We start from the raw sequence: 12,549 nt of genomic DNA on the forward strand, positions 1-12,549 counted from the left end.
CTCATTATTTACCGCGACCTGCACCCCACAACTGCACCGTTACAACACCACTTATTGCACCGGACGTCCCCCACTGACAGACAGGGCCACGGACCGGGTCTAGCCACCGTGACAACCCCAGCACTGAGACTCAGAGGCCCGGCTCCGGGTACCCCTCGGCCCTGCGGCGGTGTGGGGCGCTCCACAGAGAAGCTGAGACGCCGGAGGACAGACACCGGAATGTGAGTATGTACTGTTTGTTTTTTTTACGTTTACGCTGGTAACCAGGGTAAACATCGGGTTACTAAGCGCGGCCCTGCGCTTAGTTACCCGATGTTTACCCTGGTTACAAGCGAACACATCGCTGGATCGCTGTCACACACAACGATCCAGCGATGTCAGCGGGTGATCAAGCGACGAAAGAAAGTTCCATACGATCTGCTACGACGTACGATTCTCAGCAGGATCCCTGATCGCTGCTGCGTGTCAGACACTGCGATATCGTAACGATATCGCTAGAACGTCACGAATCGTACCGTCGTAGCGATCAAAATTGCACTGTGTGACAGTACCCTTAGCCACTACACATGTCCTTATCTAATTGTCTGAATCAGCAGAGGTTGAGCTATCCAGTATTTGTCATGGTAATCAAGACAATAAAGGGCTTGATTATGCAAACAGAGCCAATGGTAAATTATACCACAATTGTGGTAAAGTACTACATTATTTCTACACTGCGTGTTCATGCAAAAATATGATTGGAATTGAAGCACTTGCTGAAAACAAACTTAGGTCTGCTGGACGTCCTATTGCAGCACAGTATGGGGTGAAGATTACTTCCCTGATACAACAGAAGAGACAATTAGCAGTAAGAATGACTACCACTATATTGTGTCACGTGAAGAAACTAACCTTGTGTCTTTATTTTCTCTGCTCCATGGAAAGACAATCTATGATAGTCCTCTGATGCCTTTAAGGATGATTTGAATGCGATCTCTAATCTAATTTTCACTTATTATACTAAGGCCATGTTCACACAGTGCGTTTTTTACCGCGGAACCGCGGCGGTTTTGCCGCTGCGGTTCCGTAGCTGTTTTCCATGCAGGGTACAGTACACTGTACCCTATGGAAAACAGGACACACTGTGCACATGGTCCGGAAATTTTAAAAAAAAGCCGTGCTGAATAGCTCCCGGAAAAAAGAAGGAGCATGTCAATTCTTCTTCCTGAACCGCAGCGGTTCTGCACCCATAGACCTCCATTGTGAGGTCAAAATCGCAGTAAAACACGCAGATCAAAAATATATCTGCGTGTTTTACTGCGGTTTGATGTGCAGAACCGCTGCAGCAGGAAGTGCGGGGAAGCCGGCGGAAGTGCGGGGCCGGAAGTGCGTGGGCGGAGAGACATGGAGGCATAGCGTCGCATGGGGATCGTGTCGGCCGTTTGATTGATTTGGTATGTGTGTGTGTGTGTGTGTGTGTGTGTGTGTGTGTGTGTGTGTGTGTGTGTGTGTGTGTGTGTATGTGTGTGTGTGTGTGCGTGTCCCCATGCGACGCTAGTGCCACCATTGTGCTAAGTCGCCGCATGGGACTACTACTCCCATCCGGTATTAGGATGGGAGAGTTGTCCCTGTGTCCGGCGACTTAGCACAATAGTAAAGTTTACACCAAACACCTACACACAATACACATACATGACACACAGTACAGTACATACAACACATAACACAGAGTATATACTCACCAACAGCACACTTGTAGGCGAAGCCCTCGATCCTCCAGGAAAAAATCCAAAAATAATAAACCAAATTCATACTCCCTGTCCGCAGAATCCATAAAACGAGTGTCCCACGCCGATCCCCTGCTCTCCGGCGATACACTGCCATGAGCGAAGCTCCTAGCAGTGTATCGCGTACTGTTCCGGAGTTCAATGACTCCGGCGTCTCGGTTAACAGCAGTACAGCTGCGTTGAACTTTCCCACGCAGCACTGCCGTTAAGCGAGAGTGCCGGGGTCAATGACCGCCGGTAAACTCGCTCGCGCATGCGCAGTGACACACCGACAGGAACTATGGCTCCTGTCAGTGTGTTGCTGCATCCGTGGAGAGCAGACATATCTCTGGATGTGTCTGTTCTCCATGGAAAATCTTCGTGGGATACGTGGATACTTAAATACGTGACACGTGTCACTTAAATACGTGATACGTGGCACTTAAATACGTGGCACGTGGCACTTAAATACGTGGCACGTGGCACTTAAATACGTGGCACGTGGCACTTAAATACGTGGCACTTAAATACGTGGCACGTGGCACTTAAATACGTGGCACTTAAATACTGGCACGTGGCACTTAAATACGTGGCACGTGGCACTTAAATACGTGGCACGTGGCACTTAAATACGTGATACGTGGCACTGAAATACGTGGCACGTGGCACTTAAATACGTGGCACGTGGCACTTAAATACGTGATACGTGGCACTGAAATACGTGGCACTTAAATACGTGGCACTTAAATACGTGGCACGTGGCACTGAAATACGTGGCACGTGGCACTTAAATACGTGGCACGTGGCACTTAAATACGTGGCACTTAAATACGTGGCACGTGGCACTGAAATACGTGGCACGTGGCACGTGGCACTTAAATACGTGGCACTTAAATACGTGGCACGTGGCACTTAAATACGTGGCACGTGGCACTGAAATACGTGGCACGTGGCACTTAAATACGTGGCACGTGGCACTTAAATACGTGGCACTTAAATACGTGGCACGTGGCACTGAAATACGTGGCACGTGGCACGTGGCACTTAAATACGTGGCACTTAAATACTGGCACGTGGCACTTAAATACGTGGCACGTGGCACTGAAATACGTGGCACGTGGCACTTAAATACGTGGCACGTGGCACTTAAATACGTGGCACTTAAATACGTGGCACGTGGCACTGAAATACGTGGCACGTGGCACTTAAATACGTGGCACGTGGCACTTAAATACGTGGCACTTAAATACGTGGCACGTGGCACTGAAATACGTGGCACGTGGCACTTAAATACGTGATACGTGGCACTGAAATACGTGGCACGTGGCACTTAAATACGTGGCACGTGGCACTTAAATACGTGATACGTGGCACTGAAATACGTGGCACGTGGCACTTAAATACGTGGCACGTGGCACTGAAATACGTGGCACTTAGGCTATGTTCACATTTGCGTTGTGCGCCGCAGCGTCGGCGCCGCAACACACAACGCAAAGTAAAACGCAGCAAAACGCATGCACAACGCTGCGTTTTGCGCCGCATGCGTCCTTTTTTTGATTGATTTTGGACGCAGCAAAAATGCAACTTGCTGCGTCCTCTGCGCCCGGATGCGTGCGCTGCAGTGACGCATGCGGCGCAAAACGCGGAGCGCTGTCATTCAAAACACGTCCACTCATTTTGGTGTTTAGTCCCAAAATGGAGGATGGAAGAAGAAAAGGGTTGGACAAGGAAATGACATCATTTTTTTTTTTTTTTTCCCCCCACTGCAGTAAACTTTATTTCTGTCAAACACAGACAATCTGCAGACAAAACTGCATCAAAAAACGCACTAAAAAACGCACCAAAAAACGCACCAAAAACGCACCAAAAAACGCACCTGCGTTTTCTGCAGAGACCTGCAGTTTCAGTCAGGAAAAAAAAAGGATGGAAATCCTGAACGTGTGAACATAGCCTAAGAGTGATCTTGGTGGGAACATTGATGGAAGGCGCTTGCTCCCGCTGACTGAAAGTGAGTTCTGTCATGGGCTACGCAACATTATAGTGCAGCTACTGCCATTTTCCTTTTGTGAGCGTATTTCCTGTACACAGCGGGCCGATGATGCATGTGCAAGGTTCGCGGTGACGGACTCTTCAATTACGCATTCCTGCGGGCAGGTCAATCATCAGCAGAGCTTTGATGTCTGCAAATCCCATCTGCGTCTGCACAAGTTTGTGAGAATCTTGTGCGGCGTCCACTCTTTGAGCACACCACGGACGCCGCACACCATGCCGACACTCTGCCAGGCAGCCGGGCTCACCGCCCACCAATGAGGGTACAGGATAATCCCCATTTTTGTCATCAGGTGTCTGTTGATGTGAGATTTGTTTGCATTAGTACATGTACCGGTAAGTATGGGCTAAAATATATTCAGGCTATTATGGTAAATATTTATACTTTGCTTTGATTATTATTTAGACAATTAAATCTACCTGTATATCTTTAATAATTTAGTATTTTAGTTGGCTTTATAAGTGTTATGCATAAAAGCTATGACAGAGGGCCTTGTCCTTTATATAGAGTTGTCTTTGTGTTAATGCTTTCCTTTGTTTCTAAAAGTATAGTTAATTGGACAGAGTCAGTTTCCAGGAATTCAGCGGAATCCATCATTTACGAATTTCTCTCCCCAATTAAAATATTTTCTTTCTTAGGTAACGTAAAACTATTCTCTTTTCCTTATCTTCTGTGGGTGTAATATAATACTTGTTACTTGGGATCTGTACCCTGACAGAAACTGGCTGAGTGTATTTTCTTGCCTCCGATGCATCATATTTATTTTATATTAATTTGGACCAATAATGACAGAATGGAGATCATTTGCATCTCAGCCCAAATTAGTTCTCATTGGAAGAGGCTACCACGACAAGGCATATGCCTATGCTTGGTGTTGCTTCCTAGCAGTAATTGGGATACACTTTTCTATATACACTAGTGTTCTATGTCTTGTGTATATTCCAATACTTATAGTTGTTATTTGTTGCAGATGTGTAAGTCTTCTCCCATTCCTACATAGAGGAAAGGAAAGTCTAAGATAGAGCTAGTGCATCTTGCCAATAACCTTTCCTTGATGACTGCGCAGAAGAATTATGCTATAGTTGCATTTCATCAAATAGAGAAGATTAATTTCTTTCTTAATCTAAGCATTTTTTCTAGTTTTGCTTACAATTCTTGGATATGTTTAATGAGACCAAGACTGGCAAAGGAAGGAACTACAAATCAGGAAAAATACTCTGTCCCCAGCTACTTCTTCTGTCTTCGATCTTTCAGATTCTGACTCTTCTAATGGCTTCGATTTAGGAATTCCTGAGGACTATTATTTGTTTCACAAACAGACTGTATATAAGCTATTAAAGGGAACCTGTCACGTCCTTTATTGATATTAAACTGCTCCCATTGTCTTGTTAGGGGTGCACATTGCATTACTAACATGTTTGTCTTAAGCAAAAAATCCTAGTATTTAGCGCAAAAATCACTTTTTATACTTTAGTTGCCCCACATACCTTCTGTTTCAATCATAGGGGTGGGCAGCTCAAGCTTTTCGGACACAGTCAATCAAATGCATTTTGAAATTCTCCACGCCCATCGCATTCACATTCCTTCCCGTCACTGCTCCCTACATCACCACAATCTCCCAGCAAATCCCGCGCTTGTGCAATGAAGCTCAGCTTTCCGGGTTTTGACTGAATCTGGGTGTACGTCCCAGCTTCATATCCTATGTGCGCATGCTCCTGAGCCGCTTTTGAACAGTTGGAAGCTCCCTCAAAAGGTAAATCTAGCAGTGGCCAAACTGGCTAAGAAGTCTTTATGTCCTTCTGACACCTTACTTCTGTAAGATCCTATGCACAGAAATGCAGACTTTTGGGAGGAAACCTGTCGTAGTGCGAAGAACCAGACAATCACCAAAGTCTTAGAGATAGGGCTCTTTACAGGACAAAAGCTTGAATCTCACTGATCTTTCTTGCTGATGAATTTAGGATGGATGAGCATCTTTTTCTTCAATTCCAAGGGAACAATAAGGGTCAAAAAGCCAAGAAAGCTTCTCTCTCCAGATGGTGGAAGAATTCAATTATCCTTTGCTACAAGCAGGAAGAACTTCAATCCCCTACTGTTAAGGCACATTCTACACGCTCCACAGCAGCATTTTTGGCAAAATCCCCCTATATTCCTCTGGATCAAATACGCAAAACTGTAATGAGGTCAACACTGTCTACCTCTATTAAACATTAAAGACTAGAAATGACAGTGATCTGAGCCTTCAGTAAGAGAGTGTTAGAGAAAGATGCTCCTTAGCCCCCTTTATTTTTTTTTCCTTTTTATTGTGTATTAAGTCTCCCATACTGTGCTGCCATTGGATGTTCAGGAAAGAATAAAATTTGCTATCTGAAATTTTTGTTTCCTGGAGTCCGTAGGCAGCACAGGATTCCACCCCCCCAATAATATTTATTGCTGCATACTAACTCAATGCGAGTTTATTCTCGTGACCTTATACAGTGGTAGTCATTCTTGTTGGTAATAACTGCTAATTAACTGTCACTTCTGTGGTATCAGAGAAGTAACCGTGGCACCCCAGGAGTTCGGGTACCACAGTGGTGCTGCCTTCCTCTCAGGGAGGGTAATGCCATGCCTGGAGGCAGGAGGGATCCCTTTGGCAGGGAAGCTGTACATGCAACACTTTCTGACTCCAGGCCAGAAGGTTGAGCTCTAAACCCAGTTTTAGGGGAGCTTCCCGCAATATACATCCTGGTCTGGAGGAGGAGTTAGACAGTCTGGTGCAGACAAGCAGAGAGTGAGGGAGGACAAAGGAACCTAAGAGCTAAAGGAGGGCTGCGATTGGGCCTCCTTAAAGATAGAGTGCAGAAACCAGGCATTGGGAGCCCGAAGTCGTGGGGAACTATAGGTCCCACGGCAGAACTGGAGGGCAAGAAAGTAACAGCGACTTGCCCACATTAAACCTGAGGTACAGCAGCATTCCAGAGACTGGAGTCACCATGTAAAGAGACCCCAGAGAAATGGCTCAAGTTGGCTACCGTGCAGGTACTGTCCCAGGACAGGCGAGAAGTGTACCTTGTCAGACAAACTCAGGTAGCGAGGGACCAGAAACCAGCACATAGTGGAAGGCTCCCAAACTGGCCTGTAAAAGTGATTCCCACTTGTTTTCAGGCTGCCTGGACTCCATCAACAGCTGTTGCCGGTAGCCTGGACTGAGGCTGACTAGAACTTCAGTAAACCAGGTAAAGACTGTAACCCTGTGTCCTCTATTTATTTGCTGGAATTCACCATCCCTGCCAAACACTCCAGGAACCCTGGGGACCCCACTTCACCTGTGGGAAGCGTCACCATCCTTGCTGCAGTAACATCGCCCCAGAGGACCGCTTTAAGCAGCGTCGGTCCACTCTGACCCAGAACCACAGGTGGCGTCACAGATACAAACTTTATTAAAATTCCTTTAAAGACCTTTCCCCTTTTACTTGAGGGCCCAGGGCCAAGGACCGGGTCGCTGTCACCGTGACCACCCCTTTAATTGCGACCGGACCCGGTAGCGAATATCCCCATTGCCCTGGTGGGTGACTCATAACCTTAACCCTATACTCTGCTGCCTACGGAATCCAGGAAATGAAAACTTCAGATAACAAATTTTATTCTTTCATTTATAGTTTTCTCGTGTGATTTTTTTCATGAAGCTTGTAAAAAAGGCAATAGTTTCCATGCATTTTAACTAAAGTTTTTCTATACATTCATGGATTTCTTTAATGCATTTTTTTCCCTATCAAGGGCACCTGACATGTCAAAAACCACTATTATGCCGGGATCACACATACACGAGATACGGCCGAGTCTTGCGGTTAAAACCCAGCTCTGGTGTCGGCACTCCGGAGCGGATCGTGCAGCTCCATGTATTGCGGTGCGGCTGCACGCTCTGCTCCAGAGTGCCGACACCAGAGCTGGGTTTTCACCTGCGAGACTCAGCCGTATCTCGCATATGTGTGATCCCGGCCTTAGACTGCAAATATGGGGTTAATCTACAGGTTAACAGGGTTCTAAAGCCATTAGGTTGTTGATGAAAGCCTGGTTAGTGGAAAGAAAATGATTCCTTAGAGTCAGAGGTGTGATGGCGCGGCTACAGTCACTGATCGGTACAGTGAGCGGGGTCTGTAACCACACCCCCGGCAGTGACTGACAGCGGCTCTGCAGTGCATCAAACCTTGATGCCGATTTATTATTGATTTTGCACTTGTTCTTTTGTATGAATTTATCTTTTTTTTAAGTTTTTGTTTACTAATTCATTATCTGTTCCGTGACTTTTCTCTACCTTTTTAAAGCTCTTTGCCACTTTTCTTTCCAGGTTGTCAATATAGGCGTGGTAAGCCATTTTCCGATATTTGAGCATAATTTATATTTTTAAAAAGTCTCAACACTTTGTGCAGTTATAGTGGAGCAAAAAAAGTTCACATTTATCTGCTGTGCAGTTGAAGACTAATGTGACATTTTAATGCTTCTTGATGGGATCTTGCTAATTTTGACTCTAATAGCTCATGCTGACAAGCGTATAAATCGGACGTGTGCGGTATGATTTTTTATTTTTTTTCTCGGCGCGACTGTAGCATGTACAAATTTTCAAGTCTATGGCTGCATTAAAAATTAGGATCTGACATAGAAAAACTGCTTAGCATCCAATTTTTATGGATACATTTCTATTATAAAGCTGGGAAACTGTATGTGATCTTGTATGTTTTACTGTTGAAGTATGAAAACAAATCGCACAGGAGTGTATGAAAAATGATCCCTGTTTCATCCAGCTAACTTCCTATGGAACATATCTGTTCTGGACCTCCAGCAGCGGACGTCCAGCAGTGATACCCTTAGCGGTATATATTGCTGCAGATATCATTGAGAAAAAGTTACTGCATCTCAAAAAAGGCAAACAAAAAAAATGCATTGTGTGAATGAGACGTTAGAAATGTTATTTATTTTGCTGCTACTGTAAAATGCAAGAAATAATTTGTGGAAACAAATGCAGCGCTACGTGTGAACAAGTGCTGAAGACATCAGATTTTTGTACTTTGAAAAGTCACAAAAGATGGAAAAAAAAATTGGTTTCTATGATTTATCAATATCAGTCAAAAAAGACAAAAACAGAAAAGTGTCAAAAAAAAACCACAATAAACAATTGGCCCCTTTGTGCCAGTAATTTAGCAAAAACTATTGCACAAATCATGCACAACATCTTTAGTAATTGTGGGCCAATGATTTACAAAATTCCGTATATTCAGGACATGTTTACAGCTGTCAACACAATCTCAGGAAACCCCATGATGAGCGTACCATGCAGGAAACAATAAAGACTAACCCCATTTCCCCTAAATCGCCTTCCATATGACTAAGTGGAGTGTCAGGTATCTGCAGACAGGCTCGGACTGGCCCCCAGGGTAACAGGGGAATCCCCCGGTGGGCCCCTGTGCAGATCTGGGCTCCCAACCCCACTGTATGGGCAGTACTTGGCATAATTCAGTGGATTCACTCTGTACAGAAAAAAAGCAGCATCTCATCACTCACTAACCAAACTACTCAGTTTATTATTATATAGAGATATAGGTAAATTTGTGAACCAGGGTAGTGTAATATTTGTTTACAGGTGAAAAGTGGGCCCTCAAAGTCAATGTTACTGGTGGGCCCTTGTCACCCCAGTCCGACACTGTCTACACATTATGGTTTACCTTCGCTCTGCTGTACACAAACTGGATCTGCCACTGTTACAAGCTGAGAGTTGTCACCGTACAGATATAACATTGGACATTGGACACACATCATTCAGATTCTTCTTCCACAGACGGACACACAGTGTGGTAACACATGATCTCACAGACAGCTGCACTTACCCCTGTGTTGGGTGTCCCTCGCCCAGACTGTACATTGCTCTCACCGCTTTCTTTATGTATTCCCTGGTGAATGTTCCGGGTTTCGCTTCCTTCACAATAGAACAGCGCAATCACAATACTAAGGAATAGATTGTAGAGAAACCCTAAAGGCTTCTGTATCCATTCAAAGCCAGACATAGCTGAAGTGTGCTCAGGAACTAGGTTGTTGTTTCATTTTTCTTAAAAATGCTACGTCATTACCAGAAGGTGGCGCCAGAGCAAAATAAACTATGGTTGGTAAGGGGTTGAGCAATGTCCATATATTTACTTTGTTTCCAGAAGTGGCACTCTATAATTAGTGAACTCTGTATTATGTCTCGGCGGAAATTTTAGTAACACTTTTTTTTTTTCATTTACTTGTTATGCAAAAAAGAAATGTACAGTTTGCTCTTTTTTTATTTAACATATGTGGACATTTGTATTTTGGTTTACCTTCATTACTTGTATATGCGAACAAATCAACTCTGTATCATTTTCAGGCTTGTTTTCTTGAGACGCTCTGAAGCGTTCCATATTGTGATGCAGTTTTTAACTACAGGCTTTTTACAGGTGAAATATCAATTAATGCTTTTAATCTGTGGAAATCTTATTTAAAAATTTTGACAATTCTCAATTAAACTAAATGTGGGTTTGTGATGTGGTTTTGACTGAGAGGTAAGAAACATCTCCTGGAAACGTATCCTGAAACATAAAATTCACAGATATGCCATTTCCTGTTGCCTCATTCAGTCGTCCTTTTTTCACAGTTAAAAGTTATAACCATTATAATCTAGAATCTATTCACACGCACCAGTCAAACTTGCCAATGAAAGTCGATGGGTCCATGAAACAGACAGATAGTTCTTGGATGCCATCGGTGTGTCATCTAAGTGATGTCTGTTTTTTACTGCTTAGGAGAAATTTTCAAATTTTGTTCCATACGAGAAAAATGGATGAAAAACTGATGGTAAGAATGGACACATGGACATAAATTCAATGAAAAGTGGGCTCAGCACATTGAGGAAAATTAGTCTAGTGTTAAAGAACCTACAAAACACGTCTGTATGAAGCCTAATGAGGTACATAATTACATAGGTTGAAAAAGGACCTAGATCCATCAAGTTCAACCTTTCTCCACCAATTATACATTTTGTCACTAAATTATCTTTAACCCACAATGTTATGTGCATTGAGGAAATCATCCTATAATTATCTTGTTATTGTAATATTTTAGGCTACGTCCTCATGATCAAGAATAGGGACATTTTGGAAACAGTGTATTTTCGCTGCATCCAAAACTCTCTGTTCTAATTGCCTCACTTGTTTGTCAGTACTCGCGGATTCACTGCTGGTCAAAATACGCATCAGGGACTAGAGTCTCCACTACAGAAATGAACATGCTGCTGCTCGTAAACTGTTTATTCAGCGTTGAATAAAATAACAGTGGGCATGGGATTTATAGAACTCCCATCCACTGTGCTTCTAAAGCAAAAGGCTACTATTCCTGATCATGGGCACGCAACCTTAAGGGGCAGATGCCATCCATTTTTTTCTTTTTGGCATTAATATATTTGTAAAAAAAAAATAATTGGCATTTATTTTAATGCTTGATTTCATTTTTACATTTCTTATTGAGCTCTTTATACACTTGGATCCTATTTCTGTATTCTCAGTCTTCACGATTTTGAATGTCTTTTGTTTTCGTCTTATTAAACTTTGTATTGTCTTATTTATTCATAACGGTTTCTTTTTATCCCTGGACATTTTATTACCAGAGGGTAAAAGTTTTCTACAGGATTCTAGTAGCATATCCTTAAACATGCCCCATTTATGGTCGGTATCTCCAGTTACCATCACATGGTCCTGGTCTACACAATTAAGTTCTTCCCTTAATTTGTTGAAATTATCTTTAATAAAGTTCCAGGACACTATTATTATTTGCTGCCTTTTAAATTTGTTGAAACATTTCATCCTTTACCTGTTCAGCTATATTATGGGTCTATTATTAAAAGCAAACTCCAATCGGCAGCTTTCCTTTATTGCCATAACCATGTACATTTACCCATAGTGACTCTACATTGCCGCAGCTCCCCCCAATATCGTCACTGAGCACAGGTCCTAAGTAGTAGATAATGAAAATACCCCTCCACTTTTTTGTCTTCCCTGTTATTTCAGAATGTAGCGTAACCCTCTACGCTTATCATCCAGTCATGACTTTGATCCAGTCTGGTTTCCGTAATGCCCATCACATCGCATTCTGAGGTTCACATAAGAGTCTCCAATTTATTCATTTTGTTTGCTAGACTTCTTTCATTTTCCAACAGACGTTTAATACCATTAACACATAAATACTTTCCTGGCACGTCCCAGCTTGCAGTATATCCTCATTAACCCTTAAGGTACCTTCACACGAAACGACATTATAACGATATCGCTAGCAATCCGTGACGTTGCAGCGTCCTCGCTAGCGATATCGTTTCGTTTGACACGCAGCAGCGATCAGGATCCTGCTGTGATGTCACTGGTCGCTGAATAAAGTCCAGAACTTTATTTGGTCGTCCGATCGCTGTGTATCGTTGTGTTTGAAAGCAAAAGCAACGATACCAGCGATATTTTACACTGGTAACCAGGGTAAACATCGGGTTACTAAGCGCAGGGCCGCGCTTAGTTACCCGATGTTTACCCTGGTTACTAGCGTAAAATGTAAAAAAAACAAACAGCACATACTCACATTGCGTCCCCTGCAGTCTGCTTCCTCCTCTGACTCAGCGCCGCAAAGTGAAAGTGAAAGCAGCACAGCGGTGACGTCACCGCTCTGCTCTCACTGTACGGCGCTCAGTCAGTCAGGAAGTGGACGCAGGGGGACGTGAAT

General features: G+C 43.5%; 1 protein-coding gene across 1 annotated transcript in view; it reads right to left on the reverse strand.

The window, feature by feature from the left end:
* LOC143805656 (uncharacterized) overlaps positions 1-9,894 on the reverse strand; it is a 98,185-nt gene extending 88,291 nt beyond the window's left edge. Inside the window, exon 1 of the mRNA XM_077285187.1 lies at positions 9,660-9,894. Within this exon, the coding sequence (XP_077141302.1) occupies positions 9,660-9,836 (177 nt within the window). The 5' untranslated portion in view covers positions 9,837-9,894. The remainder of the gene's footprint in view (positions 1-9,659) is intronic.
* Positions 9,895-12,549: the final 2,655 nt, after the last annotated feature.

Source organism: Ranitomeya variabilis, chromosome 2 (genome assembly GCF_051348905.1).
Source record: "Ranitomeya variabilis isolate aRanVar5 chromosome 2, aRanVar5.hap1, whole genome shotgun sequence".
NCBI lineage: Eukaryota > Metazoa > Chordata > Amphibia > Anura > Dendrobatidae > Ranitomeya > Ranitomeya variabilis.